Source organism: Lagopus muta, chromosome 3, assembly GCF_023343835.1.
Source record: "Lagopus muta isolate bLagMut1 chromosome 3, bLagMut1 primary, whole genome shotgun sequence".
Lineage (NCBI taxonomy): Eukaryota > Metazoa > Chordata > Aves > Galliformes > Phasianidae > Lagopus > Lagopus muta.
This window is the reverse complement of record NC_064435.1, coordinates 91,288,880-91,312,719: the sequence shown is the minus strand read 5'-3', so window position 1 is coordinate 91,312,719 and position 23,840 is coordinate 91,288,880. Positions and strand designations below refer to the sequence as shown.

At 39.3% G+C, this 23,840-nt stretch overlaps 3 protein-coding genes across 10 annotated transcripts in view; 2 read left to right on the top strand and 1 right to left on the bottom strand.

The window, feature by feature from the left end:
* SLC12A7 (solute carrier family 12 member 7) overlaps positions 1–3,866 on the top strand; it is a 67,713-nt gene extending 63,847 nt beyond the window's left edge. For all 3 annotated transcript variants that reach the window (XM_048940714.1, XM_048940712.1, XM_048940713.1), the window contains 2 exons: positions 2,449–2,582; positions 2,987–3,866. In XM_048940714.1, the coding sequence (XP_048796671.1) occupies positions 2,449–2,582; positions 2,987–3,078 (226 nt within the window). In that variant the 3' untranslated portion in view covers positions 3,079–3,866. The remainder of the gene's footprint in view (positions 1–2,448; positions 2,583–2,986) is intronic.
* TRIP13 (thyroid hormone receptor interactor 13) lies at positions 3,082–23,024 on the bottom strand. 3 transcript variants are annotated; one of them, XM_048940733.1, is made up of 14 exons: positions 22,961–23,024; positions 22,468–22,570; positions 20,744–20,909; positions 20,323–20,452; positions 18,512–18,567; positions 16,968–17,058; positions 15,406–15,478; positions 14,530–14,593; positions 14,143–14,229; positions 11,317–11,423; positions 10,126–10,279; positions 9,833–9,945; positions 9,046–9,115; positions 3,082–8,585 (listed from the first exon to the last, which is right to left on the bottom strand). In XM_048940733.1, exons 2-14 carry the CDS (start codon positions 22,557–22,559, stop codon positions 8,490–8,492), a joined length of 1,299 nt encoding a protein of 432 aa, XP_048796690.1. In that variant the 5' UTR covers positions 22,560–22,570; positions 22,961–23,024; the 3' UTR covers positions 3,082–8,489. The 3 variants fall into 3 exon arrangements, with proteins under 3 accessions (XP_048796690.1, XP_048796687.1, XP_048796689.1); XM_048940730.1 differs by lacking the exon at positions 22,961–23,024 and adding an exon at positions 22,677–22,954; XM_048940732.1 differs by lacking the exon at positions 22,961–23,024 and adding an exon at positions 22,765–22,954.
* BRD9 (bromodomain containing 9) overlaps positions 22,965–23,840 on the top strand; it is a 30,547-nt gene continuing 29,671 nt past the window's right edge. For all 4 annotated transcript variants that reach the window (XM_048940725.1, XM_048940724.1, XM_048940723.1 and 1 more), the window contains exon 1: positions 22,965–23,108. In XM_048940725.1, coding sequence (XP_048796682.1) covers positions 23,036–23,108 — 73 coding nt within the window. In that variant the 5' untranslated portion in view covers positions 22,965–23,035. The remainder of the gene's footprint in view (positions 23,109–23,840) is intronic.

Sequence of the window (23,840 nt, the reverse complement as noted above, 5' to 3'; positions counted from 1 at the left end):
ACTCTCATCATAATACCAAGTATACCTTGTTGACAAGCCCCCCTAACCAAAGATGCACTTCTCTGCCAGGAGGAATTCATCAGTGCCCAGTAAACCAGGTTTCTTAAAGAGAACTGTGGTCTAAAAAGCCAAATCCCTGGCTGTAACACCAGTCCTGCAACCATTGCTGATCTGCCAGATTCAGATAGGCCTTTCAAAGGCTTTTCCTTTGACTGGTAGGATCAAAGAGAAGACTGTGTGCTTGAAGAGCATTTTGCAGTTGCTCAGAGGGGTTCTATAGCCCCTCATGACATGACTGGGATGCTCCTGACAGTAATTGATGCCCACGTGATAAAACATCAGTGGATAAGTTGTCTGTGGGCTGTTCAAAGCTTGGTAATCTCCTGGTAATGTTCCTAATGTGAGTCCCTGATATGCTGCAAGCCTCTACTGAGATTAAATCAGGTTGGCAAATGGGTGCTTCTGCTTGCCACGAAGGAGAAACCCCTATGACTATCACCCATAATACTTCTTTTGTTTGCACTGTTCAGTGTACTGGGAACAGACCAAGTGGCTCAATTGACACTGGAGTCTACTGTGACACGATGGGTCCTTCCTCAGCAGTCTTTGGAGCAGTGAAGTAGTTCTGCAAGGGCATCTCAGGCAGCAGGGAAGGTCTCATCCACCTTCCTAAAGGTCCTTGCCATAACAAGCTTACATTTTTCTGTGTTTTGAGCGTTGTTCCTTTCAGTGTATTTTTGAGGGGGAGTTTGTGGTTGTAGGTCTGATGCAGACTGTGCATGGACACACATAACTCATTCTCAGGTTCCCTGATGTGTGAACTTCTCACTGCCTATTGATGCTCAGCTACCTGCTGCAGGAGATTACTGTCTGGGCACGCTTCTTGCAAGCAGATCTGCTCCCTGTGCCTACAACAGAAGTTCTAGTTGTTTCCTGTACTTCCCCTTCAGCCACTGTGTGTGGGTAGAGGCATTGAAACAGTGCTGCTGTAGGTGGTATAGACACTCCAGCTTCAACTGTAGCCTTTATGATTGCATACCATTCTGTCTTCAGAACAGAGAAGGCTTGCCTTTATCAGTGCACATGGTTGCTGCACTTTTGGACATTGCATCCCTTTTTGTACTTGGGTAGAACCAGCTTAAGACTGCTCTGCTTTTTGGTTTTTGTTTTCTTCCAGAGGTCAGTGTTGGCTTTTTGTGAATTTGCCAGTTTGAGCAGCTTAAGAAAACTAGGAGGCTTACACTGTGTTCCATGTATGACTTCAGTTCAACCAGTGTTTGAAAGCTAAGCGAGCCTCAGTTCTCACTGTACACAGTGAACAATTTGACCATTTATTTCAGCACTGAAATCCTGTTTGCCCCACCACACATTTATGCTCTTCCCACTTCCCCTGCATTTTATCTGTATTTTAAGAGAACTTCAGGACTTACACATCTCTTCAATTACTTCTATCTCTCTCCTCGTAGTTCTTATCAAGATGCTGTTCTGCCTTTGAAAAGCTGACCTTCAAGTATTGTGTTGTTCTATATGTGTTCTATATACAGTTTGTTCTTGTTTGGGACGTATGGCCCCATGACAGGGCAGACTGATAAACTTAGCTTTGGAAATGTTACTGTATCTCTTAAGGAGAACTGGAATTGGTTTTCAGTCTTCCATTTTTCATCTTTTTTCCTCTATATTTGCACCTGCAACACTAGGGATAAATGCACACTTCAAGATGTGCTGTATGAAGGGAATGTGTGAAGGGAACAGCTGTTAGTAGGAAAATGGGGCTTAACTATAGAATAGTAATATCAATAATTTCTATTGTTTCCTGATCTGAAACAATGCTGGAGCATTTCTGCTACATTTTTGACTGCTGTTACTGGAATTGGACTTGGTCAGGCAATTCAGAGGATGTCTCATGTCCTGCTGCTACTAACTTGCCAGTCCACTCCCTGACCTAAGACAGTCTGTGGGTACTGCAGAGTGGAGCAGGGTTATGCTTTAACCAGCAGTCTTGCAGTAGAAGTGCTAAGGAAATTGCATGGGATATGGTGATGCATTTTGTGTCAGCCTGTCAGTTCTGCTCTTGAGATCTGCTGTCACCATGTTTCCAAAGTTCCCTTTTGGAGCAACTGCTTCAACCGTAAAGGATCTGCTTTAGGACAGTGGATGTCTTTGATAACTGGGTATTTCTGTTGCACTGGTTCATGTGACTCATTTCCAGTTCTGGCTAATTTTGTTACATAAATAACAGCATGACTTCCTCAGGAACTTCCAACAAGGAAACTTTTTTTCTTCTGAAGAGAAAATAAGTCACAGAAGGCAGATGCTAAAATAAAAATATCCCTGAAGTTTAAATGCATTTTAGATAAAATTAAAAATTCAGATGTATAAGATACATGTGAATTTGTTAATTCAGTTATGTGAGTATTGTGTCAGTACCTAAAAATATTTGTGTGCTAGGAATCAGTCGAATGTGAGAAGAATGCACACTGCTGTGAAGCTGAATGGAGTGGTGCTTAATAAATCACAACATGCTCAGCTAGTTCTCCTGAATATGCCTGGACCTCCTAAAAACAGAAAAGGAGATGAAAACTGTATCCTTTACAATATTGCTCGTGTACTTCTTGGAACTTGATTCCACTTTGCTTTAGTTTGCATTTCACACACACAAAAAAGAGCTAGCATTATCAACACTTGGAATTATCAACCACGGGGTTTTTGTCAACTGAATTGATGTAAGAAATTCCTCAGTTTTTAACTTGTCCTTTAAATTACTTTTTTCTGTAGGTAAGTAGGGTAGAATAACGTGTTTTCCCATGGAAATCCCCTAAATTAATCCTCACTTCCATCTGAATAAGCAGGTGGAAGTGCCGTAGCATAACGGACAGTAAAGGGGAAGCTCCCTGATGAATGTGCTGTGTAATTGTACATCAGGTCTTGAATCTTTGGTAGCTGTTTTGCTTCTGTTCCGTGATCCTTTGACTTAACAATCCTTCAGACATGGAGTTTTTGGAAGTTCTAACAGAAGGCCTGGACAGAGTTCTCCTAGTCCGAGGCAGTGGACGTGAAGTCATCACCATTTATTCTTAACCTTGGGTTTTTTCCTTTTTTTTTTTTTTTAATTTTCTTTCGAATGAAGGGAACAAAATGTATAAAGTCTATCTGATGTAATTGGAGCAGCTTCATTTAAGAGCTTGAGCACATGGGAAAAATGAAAATCGAGGTGTGGTTGTTTTCCTGCTAAAACGTTATATTTAAAAGTATATTTTGAAGACCTGTGAGAACACTTCTGTAGTGGGTTAGTAAATCCTGACTGGATTAGGATGTGTATAGTATACCATGATGTGTTAATCTGTGCTGAAACAACAAATCGTAATGCTGTGTTATTTTTAAACATACAGAAATACAAGGAACTTCTGTTTTCTTTATCTTTGTTCTGCTTCTAAATAAAAGGGAAAGTTTGCTTCCTCACCTACTAAGATGCTGCTATGTTGCTTCTGATGGGGTTAGTCCCTGGTTCAGGAAACTTCATTTAGAAATGTATAAAAGTAATCAAATTTACATGTTTTGCATACTGCAAAGTATTTCCCTGAAGTTTATGATTTGCCACGTCTGTTTTAAATAACATTCTCTGTTTAAAATACTTCAGGCAAGGAATTAAAAGGCTCCAGGTGAGGGTAATAGTAAGCTGCAAGCGTTTCTTTCATGTGAACTACTAGCAGATTAAGGAATACTGCGCAATTAAGACAGTGTAAGTCATAGGAATTCCATGATGCAGTATTGCCACCTGCTGGAGATGAAATTACAGCAACTGGTAAACAATTGACCAATGAAGTGTAATCTCATTTTCAAATGTGTGTATTTCGATCAGAGTTGCATGCATGTGCTGCTATGAAAATACAGCTCTTCTGAAAAAAAATCTCGGATCTGTTATTTGTACTCGGTAAATAGTTTGAGCGCTGAATTCTTCTGAGGTAAAATTGCCCCTGTTGACATTCATTGCTGCTTGCTGAACATTTATGGAGACCAAACAGTAGACGTGAGCACAACGAGGTGCTGGGTGGTGTGTTTCAGCAGTGCTAGCAATGATGAGAAAGATGAGCTGTGCACCAGATAGCTGTGCACTGCTGTCACACCACAAAAGGAGCAGTGGCTCCTTCAGCTCTTCTGTGTGAGTCAGTCCATTACGGCCTGGAAGCTGAGTATGGAACTGAGTATCAGCTTCTGTGCGCTGGAAGCAAAGGTGGCAATGTTGGAATATTGCAAAGTTTGCACCAGTTGGTCCATGAATGCTCACACACGAACAGAAAGAACACCATATTCACATAACTTCCTCAGCAACTGGTGTAATACTAACATATTAGATGAAGTTCGTTTGTTGGTTTTGGTTTTTTCTTCTGTTTTTCTCTCTTCTTCTGCTGCATCTTTGGGCATGGAGATCTCACAGGAAATACTATTTTATCATCCTACTCAGGGAAATGGATCAAAACTACTTAACCAGTAGCAGTAACAGAAAATAAAAAATGATATGAAGTGTTGTTAGAGGTAAAAAAATAATATAAATTCACATCTCAGTTTCTAGATAGTTCCAAAATGAATTAATATTGCTTTTAAAAGTAAACATTCAAGATAAATACATGCAGCTTTGCTTATTTGGAAGGGTAACAAATATATAAATTGCTTACAGTGAAATGAATATTTCAGTAGAAAGCAACCAGAACACAGGGGCTCTAATCTAGTTCCACCTTGCTGCTCACCACCCTCTGGCTGAAAAACTTCCTCCTAATATCCAACCTAAACCTCCCCCGTCTCAGTTTAAAACCATTCCCCTTGTCCTATCACCATCCACCCTCACAAACAGCCGTTCCCCCTCCTATTTCTACGCTCCCTCCAAGCACTGGAAGGCCACCATGGGGGTGGTTACAGCAGTGGGAACAAAACAACTGGCAACAAAGGGATAAACCTATTTGGGCTGCTGAACTGTGGAAAGACATTGTTGCCCAAATAAAGAATATTGTTGTAAAGGTGCAGATGCTCATGGGCCCAAGAGTCGGGCTACTGAATAACAAAATAACCATCAGGTAGATGGAGCTGCCAAAATTGAAGTGGCTCAAATAGACCTGGACTGGCAGAACAAGGGTGAATTATTTCTAGCTTGGTGGGTCCATGAGACCTCGGGCCATCAAGGAAGTGATGCAACATACAAGTGGGCTGGAGACCGAGGGGTGGACTTAACTATGGATGCCATTGCACAGGTTATCCATGACTGTGAAACATGTGCCATCATCAAACAAGCCAAGAGGATGAAACCTTTCTGGGGGGAAGGGCGATGGAAAAGTACAAATATGGGAGGTGTGGCAGGCTGATTACATCACCTTGCCATGAATCTGCGATGGTAAGCGTTACATGCTCACCATGGTGGAGGCAACCACTGGGTTTATTGCCACCAATATTCCGTTCCACGTTGTTGCTGTGTGACAGAGGGCAGCAGAAGGGCAGACTGACAAAAAGATGTCTGACACAGAAGTGCAGATGAAGCAAAGGAGTAGAATTGAATTTCTCCATGCTGAAAAATTGGCACCCATTGACTTTTACTCGCTGAATGTTTATGGGAACCAGCAGCAGATGTGAGCACAGCAGAGTGGTGGGTGGTGTGTTTCAGCAGTGGCGACAGCAGCAGTGCAGCATACAGCCTGCTGTTCATTGCTGGCAAAAATGCATATCTAATGGTGGTGACTGTGCTGAGAAATAGTGTTTCGTAGCTGCAATTTTACTCAATCAAGCAATGTTATTGTGCTCCTTGATACCGTTGTAGTTCTATGGAAACATAGAGAGATGTTACTTTTGGAGCAACCTTTGTGTTTGCAGCCTAAGACAACTCCTAGTCATTCAGTGTGGCCCAAACGAGCAAAAGGCTGGACACTGACATGTTAAGGTAATGGTTACAGTCATGGGTTACAGTCTTAGGATTTGGGTTACTGTGTTAGGATTAGGTTTAGGGTTATAATTACAGCTAGAGTTAAGGTTTGCAGTAGGGTTACTTGTTAGTTCTAGTTTATAGCTAGGTTTATTATTATTTTCAGGGTTACATTTATTATTATTAGGGTTATGCTTAGAGTTAGATGTTGGAGTTGTGGGTTAGGACTAGAGTCACGTGTTAAGTTTCAGTAGGGTTAGAGTTATCTAAGGATTATTAGGGTAAGGAATTACAGTCAGGTTCCATTTAGGGAGAGGTTAAGGATTAGGGTAAGGGTTAGATTCAGTATTTGTCTTTTGGTTATGTTTAGGTTTAGGATTGTGGTTAGGTTTTAAGATTAGGCTTGGGGCATTGGGTTAGCTTTAGGGTTTACCTTTGGGTAATTGGGTTACCTTTGGGCATTGGGTTAGCTTTAGGGTTTACCTTTGGTTTAAATTTAGGATTAGGGTTTAGACTACCTCTATGGTTTATGTTAGGGATTTGCATTAGAAATAGAGATGGAGTTAGTTACAATTAGTTACAATTAGCTTTAGGCTTAGATTGTTAGGTATTACTATTAGGGATTTTCTTTAAAGTTAGATGTATCTTTAGGTTTAGGGCTAGTTTTAAACATACTGGTTAGAGCTTAACATTAGAGCTATAATCAAATTTAAGGGTTTTTATTTGCTTTTACCGTTAGAATTATGTTTATCAATTTTGGGTTAGGCTGTCACAAACTTCTGGGATTAGAATTATAATTAGGGTTATGTTTAGAGTTGTGGTTTTGGTTTAGCGTTATGGTTTTGTGGGAAATAAAAGTGGTGTTTCTGCATCAAACATTGAAAAGAGAAATTGATCTAAAGAATTAAGCTGTTACATATCCTTAGAAATAGCTGATGTAGAAAGTAAGAATACCGTACATATTAGTAACATACTTTAGAAACATAATTACAACATTACCTAGTAAATACTTTCTCACAAAGCAGCAAAGATTTTGAATGTTCTAAACAAAATGAATACAGTATGCTGAACAAACTTTCAAGGAGTCAGGACCTTTACACAAAGCAGAACTGTCTCACTCTGTGGAAATGTTAGGACGCCACAAACAGGCTCCAAGGTACTCCCCTCTATCCTCCTTCCGAGCTTATCTCTATGCAAAGGCAGATGAATGACCAGAACAATGAAGAACAGTGTGAAGGGGCACAAATGTTAGGGGGTAATTAAGCAGTTGAGAGACTATGTCTATGTTTATGTTGTAAAATGACATCCGAAAAGTTATGACCAAAATGTTTGTTAAGAAAACAATTGCTAGAAGTCAATTAAGACACGTGTGTTTGAGAAGCCAAGATCTGTGTCTACTTGGTGTTTGTATGGTTAGTGAAGTGTCACAAAAGAGTGTGAACAGTACTCAGCCGATGAGGAACCAGGGGAGAAAGAGAGCAGCAGCGGGCAGTAGGGGATAAAAGATGCAATGCTGTTTTCTCGGGGCTCTCCTGCTTGCAGGAAGCTGCCATTGCAATTGCAAATAAAATCTGCTTTATCAGAGAAACCATCCTAGAAAATTATTTGGATATTTCCAACAGTTTTGTACAGGATTAGTGTTCCATTTAGGATTCCTGTCAGAGATAGGGATCATCATTAGTGTGAAATTTACAGTTAGGACTTGGGTTTAGAATTGGGATTAGATTTGAAGGTTAGAAGTACAGATTAGGGTTATGTTTAAGAGTAGGGTTAGGATTACTGTTAGGGTTAGGCTTATGTTTAGGGGTTAGAGTTATGTGTATGATTTGGGTTACAGTTCAGATTGGGTTTGGGGTTAAGGTTACACTAAGACTTATAGGTTAGTATCCTGGTTTTACTTAGGGCAGTTGATCTCTTCTTCACAGTGTCTGGTATGATGCTGTGCTTTGGCCTTTTGAAGAAGAATATTTTAGTTACTTTTCAGTGAATTTTTTTCAGTCTGCTTGCAGCAACATAAAAAAGTAGCATTACAGAAATTCAGTCAAGTGATCTCTTGAGTTAAAAACTTGGATAGGGTGTAATAAAAAATTACAAGCCTTGATATTCAGGTTCAGGGTGAAAGGATGTCAGCATAAAACATCTGCTTATCACTGAGTGCTTTAAGTCTTTTCTAGGTTCATTACTACTTCAGAAGTAATTATTAGTACATTTACTGCACACATATCAAATACTGAATTTCTACTGCTTCCAAGAATTTGAAAGAAACTAGAAGTATAAAAACTAATCTATGGATAGAAAGTTAAGACACGAGGATCAGAAGCCTGCTCACTTTTAATAACTGCAAGTGATGTAAAAATTCTTCCTAGAAGGAACATTTTCAGTTGCCTCACAGCACTGAAATGAAATTGCACAGTGTGCTGTAAAAACTGTTTATTAATAAATGTTTTGAAAAACTGGGTTAAGCATTCCAGGGTTTGTAAGGTTTTGACAATCTGTTTTATAGATGCATAGAAATTGCAGTTTGTATGCAAAGTTAAGTACTTTTCAATGGTAACAATACAGAAATGCATAAAGCAGTGAACTATCACACACAGTCTGCAAGTTTTTTTCTTTCTTCAAATTGTTTGTCTACTACAAGTGAAAGAGCCTGAAGAAACGTTGTCATTGTAACACTGGGGGACTGAAAACATGAAAATATCCTGTTAGATCCATCGCAGCAATAGGCATACAAAGCACAGTTATTTGAAAAGGAAATATTTGACTGTCATGTTACAAAGCACTCAAAATGCTAAACCTCATATGAACCAGCTAGCATAGTTTGACTTTAACTTTACTATGTAAAGACTTGAGTCAATCAACATTACTGAGAATTTGCTTCAGCAAACGTTTGAACACATCAGTGTTATGTAGGCAGTGACAGGGGTTTCTTTCAGCAATGAAGCACGAGAGAACGAATATGAATGGTTTGTCACAGTCTATCAGTAGTGATATCGGTCTTCTTCAATTTCATTTTACATTATGGCAGTAGAAAACAGTAGTTTAGATTAGCAAGTTTTAGGACTAATCATTTACTTCACTCAAAGGCCTTCCTAGCTGGCTCAAAATCAAACCAAAAATATATAGAATAGAAAAAAGCTTACTTGGATATAAAGTGCATGTGCTAGGAAAGGGAGTTTTCTGAGGACCCGGCCACTAAGACCTTCACTTTTTCTATAGTAAAAGAGAGACATAAACAATGCTAAATAATCACTCTTAAATGCTAAATATTCACTCTTAAAAGATGACATTTCCATTCTCCTTCACCCATAAATTACTCTAATGAAACTCAAGTCTTAATACCTTGTTTGCTCACTTGCAGCGGTTTTAAAAGCAGCTGAAAATGAACAGATATTGTATGGGAGGCCACACGGTGCAAGAAAGTAAAAAAGGGTAGAGAAATAGCACAGTCACATTTGCCTACCAAAGCTTTTCTCAAGCCCCTCCACAATCACTGTGACGCATCTCATGAATCTAGAGGAGAAATCTATTAGTCAGGATTTGCAAACAGTTTGGTTTGGAAGGGACCTTTAAGATCCAACTATGATTCCATGATATCCACTGAAACTTCAGGCATCTCAGTAAGTCAGACAGCAATTTGTCTAGAGAATTTCAAAGGGCAGAGCAGAAACCAGTCACATTTGATACCAAGAAATATTTGCAAATCCCAATCAATCCCACTTCTTATCTGCTGATGTTTTGCACTAGTCACAATACAAAAAAAAAAACCCAACAAAGACCCCAAGCAACAAGTAAGCTCAAGATGTTTCAGGGCTCCAGCTGTTACTAAATACAATTACTTTTAGACATAATTTCACAATTTGTTTATATAGAAATATGAATGCAGACACGCACACATACACTCATCACGTGGAATTTAAAAACCATTACCTTGAGATTTCCTTTAGTACCAGACTTAACCTGGACACATTGTTTTCTACAAATCCAATCATTTCTAACTCTCTGAGTGACAAGAGATGCTGTCGAGGATATATTATTTGGCACTAGAAAGAAGAGTTACACGTTGTAGTATGAAACCTTGAAAAATCATTGAAAATTAAATTCTAAGAGTGTAAATATAGAGAAGGAATAAAATTTGTGTGTTTCTGTTATTTAGGAAGTTTGAGGAAAACATCATCTTTAATAAAAAAGGATGTTTTATAGTTCTACTTTCAAAATATTACCTTCATCAGCTCTTCCAGGCAAGAAAGGTATATCCTGAATATTGCTGCAGCAGATGGAGGGCCAATGTATTGCTTTATGTCTGCTCTGTCTACAAATGCCATGTCAATTTTCTCTGTAATATTTGAAGTAGTCAGGATAACCACATTGGGATACCTTCAAGATAAAACACATTCTTAGGTCACACGTACATAAATGGGCTCCACTTGGCACTGGCAAATGAATACCTTCCTTCTTAACGAAACGACTCAAGCCATTTCATGCAATCAACAGCCACATCATTCTTATCAGCTAATAATTACATGCTCTTTGACAGCTTTCACCAATCTACTTCAACACATAGTCTCTTCCCTTCAGCTATTTTGCAAGTACAGTTTCTCAACCCTATTTAGTAGTAGTACACACTGACTACTTTGCATGGAGAGCCTACCAGCACAGTTTCACAGTTTTTGCCATAAAGTTACGAAATTAAGACTTGTAAACTGGAATATTTTATCCATGTGTTTTCCATTTCATTTCAGAAGGAAGTAAGTAGTTTAACTGCTAACATGACACATTCAACACTGCATGACATTAAAGTGAGCTTAAAAGAGAAGTAACTCCTTACTCTAACAAAAATATAAAGAAAAGGTTTAACCACAGCAATTTTTCAATGAAGCTTTTGTACTGTGTTTGAATAAACTCTACTTACCTTTAGCAGCAACACAGGGCCAAATAACAGGACACCTGTCTTTGTGCTAGCAAGGCCAAGTCTGCCCAAGGAGGAAGTGGCCATAATAAAACAAGAGATGTGCTGTATTAAATCCAGCAAAGTGGACCAAGAACCATTAATGATTGCTTATAAGCAACACATTGTACAAGTCTGCTTTAGACTGATATTCTGAAGCTGTTAATGACAAACACATTCTTCACTGATCTTACTCTTATCTCTCCAAAGTAGATACGATGACCAATCTGTCATCCCTCTGCAGCTTTAATGGAATTGTATTATCTGTAGTTTATCATACCCAGATTAGTAGATTAGTTCACCTACTAACAGGCAAAACGTTCTTGTGGATGATTCAAATTTCTTTCATAATTAGCACCATTAATGAAGAATCGTTTGTTAACCAATTCGGATTAGCGTTCCAAATGCGAATTAAGATTTAGAGTTACCACAGTTACCTTTTGCCCTTGCAATAAAATGAATTTACCTTTTGATCTGATCTATTTGCATCAGAACAGCATTCACTACACGAATAGCATCTGAAGGCTCTGTGCCTGCCTTGAAGGCACTGCGTGCTGCTGTGAGGCTCTCCACCTGCAAAAACAAAAAACATAGGACTTCCAAAAAATAGCAAAACCCCAACCCTAAGAAACAAACAACCCCAACACTCACACACAAAACACTGCACATTTGGAATGCTGTCAGTAGGCAAGGAATTCAGTATACCTTCAGATTCAGTTTAGTATCTGAAATTTCACCTTTAAAATCTTTTGTTAGATAGAAATTATGGGAGAGAGCGAAGAGAATATCAAGGGAGAAAGAGAAATAAAAAGGATAAAATAATTAAATTTTATTTAAAACAAGCTTTGCAATGGGAACTTCAAATAAGAAAGCTAATGAAGTACTGAAGAACTAAATCAGGCACGTCCAACTCGCAGCCTCGCTCAGTTTGGCAATGCTTCCTGCCCCTGCCATGCACTGTAAAGGCAGTGGCTCTTCTCCATGGAGTGACCCCAGGCACGCACCCATTGCTCAGCAACAACCAGTGTGCCATCAATGCACCGCCAGCTGAAACCAGGGTGTGGGGAGAAAAGTGCTGAGCAGTGTTGACCCAAGTGATGGCAAATAACTGCATGCATTTTTACACACTGGCAAAACACAGTCCTCTGAACTGTGAAGAATACACAGCTGTGATTTCACTTTTGACTGCTACAGGCAAGGACACCTCCCATTAGATCAGGTTGCTCAAAGCCTCCTCCAGCCTGGCCCTGAATGCCTCCAGGATGGGGGCATGCACATCATCTCTGGGCAACCTGTTCCAGTGTGTCACTACCCTCACAGTAATGAATTTCTTCCTAATATCTAGTTAAAACCTACCCTCATCCAGTTAAAAGCCATTCTCTCTTGTTCTGTCACTACCTATCCTTATAAAAAGTCCCTCCCCAGCTTTCCTGTAGGTCTGTTTCAGTTATTGCAAGGTCGTTATAAGGTCCCTCTGGAGCCTTCTCTTCCATAGGCTGAAGAGCCCCAATTCTCTCATCCTGACCCTGTAGAGAAGGTGCTCCAGCCCTCTGATCATCTTTGTGGCCTTACTGTGGACCTGCTCCAACAGCTTGATATCCTTGTGTTGGAGGCCCCAGAAGTGGATGCAGTGCTCCAGGTGGGGACCCACAAGAGCAGAGGGGCAGAATCACCTGCCTCAACCTGCTGGTCACGCTTCTCTTGATGCGACCCAGGACACGATTGGCCTTCTGGGCTGCAAGCACACACTGCTGGCTCGTGTTGAGTCTTTCATTAACTGATACCCCTACATCCTCCTTCTCAGGCCTGCCCTCAAGCCCTTCTCCACTCAACCTGTATCTGTGCTTGGGATTGCCCCAATCCAGGTGCAGGACCTGGCACTTGGCCATGCTGAACCCAAGTTTGGTATGGGTCACCTCTCAAGCCTGTCCTTCTGGGTGGCCCTTCCCTCTGCTTTGTCAGCTGCAACACTCAGCTTGCCAACTTGCTGAGAGTGCACTCAGTCCCACTGTCCATGCTACCTACAAGGATGTTAAACAGCACCAGTCCCAGAACTGATCTGTTAGGAACACCGCTTGTCACTGGTCTCCTATTGGACATTGAGTCACTGACCTTAACTTTAAGTGCAGCCACCCAGCCAGTTTTATCCAGTGAGTACATCAAATCCTTTTTTCCCCAGTTTGGTGACCAGGATGTTGTGTGGAACCATGTCAAATGCTTTGCACAAGTCCAGGTGGATGACATAAAGTTGTTCTTCCTTTATCCACTGATGCTGTAACTCCATCACAAAAGGCCATCCAGTTCATCAGGCATGACTTGCCCTTGGTGAACCCATGTTGGTTACCACCAAACACCTCATCTTTATTTTCCATGTGCCTGAGTAGGGCCTTCAGCACAATCTCTTCATGATCATGACAGGCACAGTGGTGAGACTGACTGGCCTGTATTTCACTGGATCTTTTTTTCCCTTCTTGGAAACGTGGTTATGTTTCCCCTTTTCCAGTTAGTGGGAAGTTCACCATACTGCCATGACCTTTCAAATATGATGGATACTGGCTTGGCAACTTCATCCATCAGTTCCCTCAAGACCCATGGATGAATTGCCTCTGGTCCTGTGGACCATGTTTTCAGGGATGAGGAAAAGGAAGAGTCAAAATTCATCAAAAAATCTCTGATGAACACCTGGAGCTCTACTAAGAATTGCAACCACTGCCATCAAACATCAAACCAGACTGATGTGTTAATTTCACCAAAAAAAAAAAAAAAAAAAAAAAAAATCAAATCAAATATTCCTCTAGTTTTATGTTTTTCTTCCTTTTTTTAAAAGGTACGTAAAACAAAAGTATTAAAAAATGTAAATGTTTTGTTACTTATATGTTATTGATATTGCACATTTTGCGAGGGCTGCCCCAAAAGTAATGCTTCCTGTTTGATTGTACTGGCCCATGATGTCCAAGGTTGATTCAGTAAAGGCTGAAACATTCAAACAGTAGCTAAGAGCACAGCACAGTGAGGCAGTAGGCAGTACATTTCAGTGTGAACCAGTGGTTCACCTCCACTATCTCACTAAGACAGATTTTGCTTCATTTTCAGCTGGAATACATCTGCTAAATCACAATGTGTCCTTTTGAGATCTCTCAAATCTTCCAGTCAATATTAAAATTCATTCTTCTGTAGAAAATTACGTGGTTTACAAAAAAGTCTTATTATTTTAATGTCCTTTAAGAATTCTTACCCGTAATTAAAGACTTTCTGCTAAGTTTTACATACTTCAATACTACTAGAGTCATACCTCATCGATCAGTACAAACACAAGAGCATCTTTGTCATCAATTAACTCTTGAATCTTCTGGAACATCTTGGTTACAAGCTTGCCACTCTAGAAAGAGGTCATATGCATATATTTAACTATTTCCTTAGCAGGCTTTTCAAGTCTTACCATGTTGAGCAATGGAAAACTACTTTTCATTCGTTTATTTTAAAGTAAATCTCAAATATAGCTTCTATTCAATTATTTTCAAGCACATTAAGTATCCCAAATAATCTTTGATGCAAACACTAATGTTATGAACCAAACTCAATAGATACAGTTTAATTTATACTGTCAGAGTCGACTTACTAATTACTATCAATTTTATTATCAACAATTAATTACTTACTATTACTAATCAATACATACCTCAGAAAACCATTTAGAGAAAAGACTATGGCTGTTTATTTCAATTAACTGTCCATATCTGTACCTAAAATACGAAGGAAAAAATAAGCATCAACTCTACTGTACTGTAAATAAGTCAGTGAGGTCAGTAACTCCCCTCAGGCTTAATCCCTCCACTTCAACCATGGAATTTTTTTGAATTAGTACTTCAATTCACTTCTAAAAACACAACATTTGGTTTGTTTTTAATTATAATTTCCAGAAACTAGTCTCACTAGCTCTTCACAATAAATCCCTACCAGGATTCCTTCATTTTTTTGATTTGTTACTTCTGTACAGTTTAGTAAACTGTTTCCATGTTAATGAGTTCATTCCTCTGTTCATACAACATTATTTCCAGTATACCAAGTAAGACTGTGAAGTTTATTTACTGTCTGAAGGTTTTTCATTCAGCTACTAGTTGCTAAGAAGTTTATAGTTAAATTCATTACTTGTCTGATATATCCTACATACAGACTGACTTCAGCATTCAGAGAATTCCCGTACAAAACACACTGGTAGCTACTAAAAGCAAGTTTTCTTGAACATGAATATACAAATAATAGGCTTAATACTCTGTGATACTTCTCTCTTTAACCCTCACAGATGTATATTATAAGCACAAACAAATGACTATATTGCCATTTGAATTTGTTTTTCACAATTTGACACAAACCATCACACATTCAGAAGGATTTATAATACTCTGTCTATCTCTCTTTTATATTGGATCAATTTTATTGCAGATGCAGAGCCAGGAATGTCAGCACTTGAAATCAAGTATTACACATCTTTGGGCTACTGAGAATGAACAATTAAGACCAATTAGCTAAAGTGAAGAAATTCCAGAAAGGTCACCTGTACGATAGTCGTATCGTCAGCTTCTGAGCCAATGCTTTGCAGAGAGAGGTTTTGCCAGTTCCAGGAGGGCCTGGATTCAAATCAAGTTCATACATATATTACAAAGAATCTACATCAGGTTGTTGATAACAAAATATCTTTTTAACTACTGTATCTCGTTAAATCACTAATTGCAGACAACAGAAGACAAGGACTGGGAATATCAGGATATTTTGAGAAGATACCCAGTTACCATTCTAGGGCCGTGCTCTAGAAGCTCTGAAGCTGCATCATTTTTGATATACCAGCTTGTGTACAGACACCATAGAGTCAAAATAATCAAACAACATTAGAACAAAGTTTTGCTCTTGCTGGGCTTCTGTATGTTAGCATTCTCAAAAACCTGTGCTTAAACTTCTATCTTTCTGAAACGCAGCCTGCTAGCATGCGTAACTGAAACCCATCATGTCTGGTTTGATCAACTGTTCACATTCCTCTATCTCCACTATGAGGCAACTAAGAGTATCTTAGGAAGCATACTGCACAACAAACCTTTTGTTGTTGCCATGATGCCCTACAGAAAAGCCACAGAGATTTTCTCTAAACAGAAAAACGTAGTTAAACAGAGTATGAATGTATGGAGATTGACTTTTGGGTTCTAAACAACAGGGAACAGCAGATAGCTGACAGAACTTCCATTCTAAGTTAGTACTGCCTTTACAGCACAAATGTGGTATTTAGCACTACAAGTTTGGGATTTTCCAGTATCAACTTTATTATGGTCGCAATAAAGAGCTCACGACTACAGTTTCACACGTGTGTATATATATACACATACATATGTGTGTTTGCATGTACACATATACATAAGGAAAATCTTGGTGCATTAAACATTACAAATTACGTAGAATTAAAAGGTCACTGTGGAAATGTTTGTTATGAGTGTTATTTTTTGAATACCAGTCCGGTTAACAAAATTGTAATCAATCAACAGCAAGCTGCAATTTGCAGCAAAACTGATTCAGTTGATGCCAATCTCATTTATAATTAATATTATAGTGAGCTTGGATTGACTGAACATTACAATTTCAGTCAGAGTAATAATTAAATAAGTGAGAGTGCAGCCTTCATACTTGACAACAGAACGTGATATTACAACACTTGAATAAATTTCTGAGTTTCCTCAAAAATTTTCATAAAGGAGACATAATTAAGGAATTTTAATACTGCAGAGAACTGTCATCAAACTGGTTCCTGATGTGCACAATATCTGCAATATTTTTTGCAGTTTATAAAAAAAAATCTTAAAGATTCAAATGAATAACACTGATTATTGTTATTCCATTTATAAAATGTTACTACTTAAATTTCTGCAAAACATAGTAAGTATGAACACTGATTTGATTCTGACATTACTTCTCATAACTTTGTGCTACAGAAAGAATATGTCTAGAAGCACTGCTTACTGTAACACAGGAACACATAATTTCATTACATGGAAGAACCACACAGGTTTTTCCTGAAGGGAAGCATAACAGATTGTCAGTGCATCAACTTATTTTAAGACACACAATACTTACCATGCAGCAAAACAACTCTGTTCCATGATATCAGGTTGCTGTCGACGTTTCTGTCAGAAAATAGTAATGTTGTCGTGACATAATCAAGTAACTAATAGATGAGCAGGGGGAAAAAAAAGACACACAAATTAGAGACATATCAGCAAATACAATTACAAGTGGATGCAATCTGCTAATTATCTCTGCTGCATACCCTAACAACAACAACAACTGGCTTCAAGTCTTTCAGTCTTAGACCACAATTTCTCTGTAAAGGCTGGAAATTCACTCCCTGCCTGCCCTTGGGAAAAAAAAAAAAAGCATGCACTGGCCACAAATGGATTTCAGAACCTTTACATCAATAAACTAATTGCTTTACAGATGTGAAATTATTTTCATTTGTCACTGTCCCCCTTGTAGTGTATGCTCAGTTCAGTTCCCAAGTACAGTCAGAGACTCATACTCTGGTTTAACTGTTATTACAGCTACACATCTCAGTTCAGTCTGCTGTGATCAACTCACTAAGCAAAGCAGTTACTGCCATATTTTAGGTGCTTTTGTATTTCTATCAGGTGTTTGCAGACTTGTTATCCTTCCAAATGAATAAAGTTGCATATAATTTCCTTGAATGTTTACTTCTAAATAAAATGTTAATTCACTGCAGAATTCACAAGTAGAGAATTCCTTCAATTACATGAATATTCCCATGAGGTATTAATCTATTCAGATTGCTACCCTCATTTAACACCTGACATCTTTTTATTTTATTACTGTTACCTGTAATACTTTTGACCACCTGAATTAGTAAGACAATAAAATAGCATTCCTGCCACAAGATGGAGCAATTACAGCAGGGAAAAAAAGAAGAAAAAAAAAAAAGCTGAGCTTCATCAAGCATATTTGCCAGCATTATCCTGAGAAACACAGGTACTATTTTGAAACTCAACAGGAATCATTTCAGAGTCTGGAAATCCAACCACACTCAGCCAGCTCCATGGCATAAAAAAATGAACATTCACTCAAATAACTTTTACAAAAAGCTGCAGAAACGAAGTCCCTTCATTTTTTTAATTAATTGAGCAAACACATCTGAAGAAATGAAGCATAATTTCTGGGATGATCATCAGTGAAACTTCTAACATGGAAACTAAGATATATATCTTAGTTTATATATATATATATCTTAGTTATATATATATATATATATAATTTGTTTTTTTTTGTGGTGCAGACTTTGTAGTAGTATCTACTAATACACATTTCAGATATGATGATTAATCTTAAAATGTCAATTTTGTCTTCTTTTGTTAAGCATACAACAGTTACATTTAAGTACAGAATTACTAAAAATACACAGAAATTTTGATAAATATATAAAGATTTGCAAAATGGCTAAAACTATGCCACTCTTCACAGTGCAGGAGTGTATACTAAGCAGACATCAGAATTCTCTCTCAAGCTGGTTATTGCCAAGAAAATTCTCCATATGATGAGACTACTTCATGCTGGATACATTTCAAATCTTACTTCTCCTCAAGCAATTTTGTTACCAATTTTCTACTTACATGTGATTTTACTTCAGTGTCATATATAAGACTTTCCCAAAGGCCATGGAATTCAGCTGTGAAAGCAATACATTACACAGCTGTTTAAGGCAAATCAATTCAGGATCTCGTTACCTACCATTGCATTGCAAAGCAGTTTTCAAACTATTCTCAGACAAAATTAAGGATCAAGAACAGATCTAGGACAGCATTCAAAGTATATGGAAAAAATAAACAGGTTATTTTCTCATAAAGCAAACACTACTTTCTAAGGGCTCTACACTTAAATTTATATATATTACATATGCATATATAATAATGCATGGAATATTATTATATATACATAGTGCATATATATGAACTTATATTCAACATTTCTTAAAAATAACATCAACAGGTAGAGGAAGAAAATAAAAAGCAGTTAAATAAAGTATTTTACAAAACTACAGTTGTGATCAAATCAACCATTTCCAGCTGTTGCTTTCTACCTTACAGCAGGAAAAAGTCAAAAAAGACTGTGATGAAGAACTATAAACCATAATACAATGGGAATGTCCCACATTATGGACTGAATTCTCCTCAAGGAGGAACGTTTATATTTACATATATTTACATTTATTTTATATTTAATATTTACACTTTTCACAATATGAAAACATGAAATATTTTCACAATATGAAAAGCACAGGAATTGCCAGACTCGCACTCCTTTGGCCTCAAGCTCACATCTATACTTCTTCCAGATACAGAGTCCAACCTCAACAGGCACAAGAGAATAATAACTGGCAGGCCTTGCTCTGCTGCAGAAGAAACCATCACTCTTTCCAGAAGCCTTCTGAGCACGTTGTATCTCTTCAATTTCTTTGCTCCCTCTTGGGGAAAAAGCTTACTTCATACACGTGATGTAAGCTTCACATTTCCTCTCTAGGCAAATTACTGTTCTCTTTAGAAAAACAATCTGCAAATTCACTGAAAGCGAGATATTGAGTTACTGACAATAGCAACAATAATATCTAATTGAAAACTTGTTCCAATTTTCTTTGCAATATGTTGTTAGCACATGGCTTTATGAACAAATGTATTTTATGATTTAGTTGTCAAAAGAAATTCAGGATAGTGTTATTTGTTTAAAATGTCAGGCTTTTCCCCAGATTACCAGGTTCTAAAAACAATCATACAGGAAGCAAACTGAAATTATTTCAGAAATCAATTCTCACAGGAAAAAAAGAAAAAAAAGAAAAAAAAAAAGAAAGAAAAAGAAAGGCAAAAGATGCAAGAACCAGGAACCTACAGTGCATCATGTTAACAAGGCACTACCAGCTCTTGGACCTTTTCTGTTGCGGTTTTGATAAAGGTTTTATACAAGAGAGATTCAAGTGTTGCCAGCCCACTGGCTTCTATTTAAGAATGCAACAGCAGCACTGCCTTGCTGGCTGGTAGCTAGCTCTGGGCTCTGGAAAGCCAGTATTTAAAATGATGAATTTCTTGTAGGTCATCAAATTAAAATTTGATGCCTGTAGAGTTAAGCATTTGTGATTTTGACTATATTTTCAAGCTTTATTCCACAGGATCAATTACTTTGACCACAATTACAGAAAAAAATGGCACTTTGTAGGATCACCTGTAGTGACTGTAGTAGGAGGCAATGCAACAAGTGACTCAGTCAAAACCACTAAGATAATTCCAGAGATTGGTTCCAGCCACAAAGGACAAAATTATGTAGTCAATGCGCATACTACCTTTAAAAAATGACCCTACAAACACTTCTAGCCTTTCCATGTTTTCCTTTCATTGTAATCGCTCTGGATCTTTCAGAATGATCAGGCAGGTACCTGCAGGTAGCACCCAGTGGTTAGCTGCAACAATATCCTCATTTTCTTCTTCCAAGTTTTCAATGCTTGGCCCTTCTTCGTTCAGATGAAATATATGAATGGAAAGACTGCTTTTGCTCAAATCAATAGGCTAGGAGAGATGTAAAAAGACTTTCAATACATAGTTATTTCTCACTTCAGAGATAATTAGAAGATATGAAAGTTACAGTGCTCAGCCAACATTCAGTTTTGAAACCTACTGTTTCTGTTTCAGATCTTAATAACAAGTGTGTAAGTTCAAAAAACTTTTCCCTGTTTGTGCCAGTTGGTCTAGTACAAGATACTACCTTCTTCTACACATCCAGCATGTGTTCTTAGGCTATCACTACTCTACAATTAGCTCATATGCATATGAACAAAACTGTACATTTTTGATTGATACCTGTCTTTCTTTCAACTTCAGCTCTGTATCCACAATTGACACAGATTGCACATGGCTGTTAAGGAAGCCATCATCAAATTCCGTCCACTTGTAATCACCAAACACAATGTTATGTCTGTTCAACAGTTTTAGGACACTCATCCTGATATCTTCTTTCTTTGCCGTACTAATAAGAAACAAACAGCATTATTTATGGCATTAACCTTTAGAAGGTAAGTAATATCTAGTATCTGAAATATCAGAGTGTTTTATCTACTACAGTAAGCCTCCCTCCATGGAAAATAACCTCCATTCAAAACAAACAAACAAACTACCACACACACCAAATGCAGTAACATTCTGCAGAAACAACCAAATAGATTTAGTTTGTTTGCAAAGTAATAACTTTGATATTACAGAAAACATTGCTCAATCTGTTTGCAATCAAATCAGGGGTCGTGGAATAACAAAGCTAGACATTTCCAAGAGCAGAAATCAATATGTATCAAAATGTTGACTGTTTTACTATGAATAGTAGACAAACTCAAAGCCAAACTACTAGTCTGAAATTAGCTTGGAAGCTCAATTACCTCCTCACTCCTATGAACAACTGATAGCATGCCTCTGTCTAGAGATATAAGGAGAATTCCAGTAAAACAGGTGAAAACTACAGGAAAAGGAAGAGTATTTTAAGATTCTAGAAAGGTGTTAATTTTAAAATTTGAGTGCAGAATCTTGTCTTTCAACCCTGATGAAGATTCTCTTCTTCAAAGCAGTGGATATTTTTTAGCAGGGCCCTGAATATACTCACCCATTTAATCCCAACAGACATACTGGTAAGACAAGGAGTGGACAAATGGACAGGGTGCCTGGACTGTCCTGTTCAGTGATTAGTAGTCCAAGTGGAGCAGCAAGTATACGAGGCAGGGAGGGAGTAGGGAATGATTAATGTTGGGACAAACACTATTTTTGCATCTTCATTAACACACTGGACAATGGGATGGAATACAACTGCATTAAGTTTATGGATGATGCTAGAGCAGAGAGGATTATCAATATATTAGAAAGCAAAGCTACCATTCAGACAGACTACTGTAAGGTTTAGCAAAAATCTCTGGAAATTCAATAAAAGTAAAAATGAAGTCTTGCCTCTGCATGTATTGCCCAGATAACAGACAGACCAGAGGTCAACTAGACAAAAAGCAACTGTAGAAAAGGACTAGTGATTCTGGCTGTTTGTTAGGCCACACCTGCATTACTGTGAGTAGTTTGGTGCTCTGCTGTAAAAGATTTAAGTGGACTAGAGCAAGCCCAAAAGGCAGCCACCAACAAGATGTGAAAAGAAATGGTTTTGTTCAGCCCCAAGCTGCAGAAATACTTCACAGACACAGAAGAACTCACTGATGTGTTAAGAGAATGCAGAGCAAGACTGCTGTGTGTGCAACAGACACAAGCTGCCGCAAGCAAAGTTCTAGCCAGCAACAAAACACAGCTCCTGGCGAGGCAGGAGAGTCAAACACCTCATCAGCTATCCTGAGTGACTACGTAATCTCAAAACACGATTAATCAATAACCTGAAAGACCAGAAGGCTCCGCCTTCAGACTAAATTGGATCAGGGCAGTTTTCAGAGATCCTTTCCAACGCACTTCGTTCCCTTTCCCGCTTTCACACACATACGCTTTTTCTATTATTCAGACGAAAAATTCACAGCAAGGCGCCACAAAGCCTAAAAGCCGAGAGAGACCTGTTTGATTTCTGATGAACTTCCACGTGTATCTGAAGGGTATCGCACGCGCTTGGGAGGGCTTGCTTCAAATCCCCAGCCGCTTCATCCATCCTTCTTGCTCCTAAGGAGAAAGCGGCAACAAACAGGCTTTCAGTGATGCTGCAGCCAGCAACGCGAACAGCCCCTCTTCGCACGGGAACACCACGTCCCCCAGTCCACCAACGCACCCCTTCCTTTCTTCTTTCTTTTGCGATCAACAGGCACTCGGCCCGCTCCTCGCTCAGCGTTAGCGGCACGGAAGGGAAAGGAGCTCACGTCGGACAGGGCCCCGAGGACGGTGACCTGAAGTCGGGCGAGCTGAGGAGCGGCACCTTCTTCGTCCCCTCCGCGCGCGGGCCGCTGCGAGGGCTGCCCGTTCTGGGGCACGCGGCACAGCCGAGGCGCCGCCGCCACCGCAGCCGATTCGAAAAGCGGCGCGCTGCCCCGGGAGCCCCGCCTCGCGTCCCCTGACCTGGATCTTCCTCCTCGGAGAAGGAGCGTTTCCGGAGGGGGAAGGGAGGTTGCGGCCGTCGGGCTAGGCTTCGCGATGGGGAAGAAGCACAAAAAGCATAAAGCAGACAAGGCGGAGTGGCGGTCGGCTTCTACCACCGCCTACAGCGGTAAGAACGCGGGGCGGCAGCGGGAGCCGCGCCTGTCTTCATCTCTTGTGGCTGCCGGCGGAGCTTGGGAGCCCTTCGCCGCGCACGAAGGGAGGAAACCCTCGTTTACGTGGGTGAAGATGCTGCGAGAGATCTTTCCTGGGCTCCCGTTTTCGGGACCGGGGGTGGGGACAAGAGAAAAGGCGGGATTCCTCTCGATGAGGGGGGGAGCGAGGCGGGGAGCAGCCTGAGCGTGAGGGCGGGTCGGGGGAGCTGCAGAGACCGAGCTCCTTCCTGGCTGTTATTGGGGGAGCATTCTTCAGATGTCTGTGGGGTTTTCGTGCCGCTTGAGGTGTTAAGCTGTGGCAGAACACAGCTTTGTCGTTTAGCAGATGCGAGAAAATCTTCCAGCAGTCCAAACTGACAGGAGAAAATTCCACTGGAACAGTTCCCGTGACTGTCGGTTTTCACTGTAAGGACTCGGTTTGCTTGATTTATGCGTGGATTTTCCAGCAGTGGTAGGTTTTGATTTTTGTTTTTGATTAGGTTTTGACTGCTCTAAGGTTGGAAGCAGGTTGGTTGGTTTGTTTTACAGGCGGTGGTTTATGGTGGGATGCAAGAACTGTGATATTTTGGGGCATGTGGAACAGCTGCTTGTTAATTTGGATTTGTGATTCTTAGCTGATGCTTTATGTTGCATACACTTTCAAAGTGTATCAGATTCTTACCAGTAGCGTTTCTAGAACTAGCATC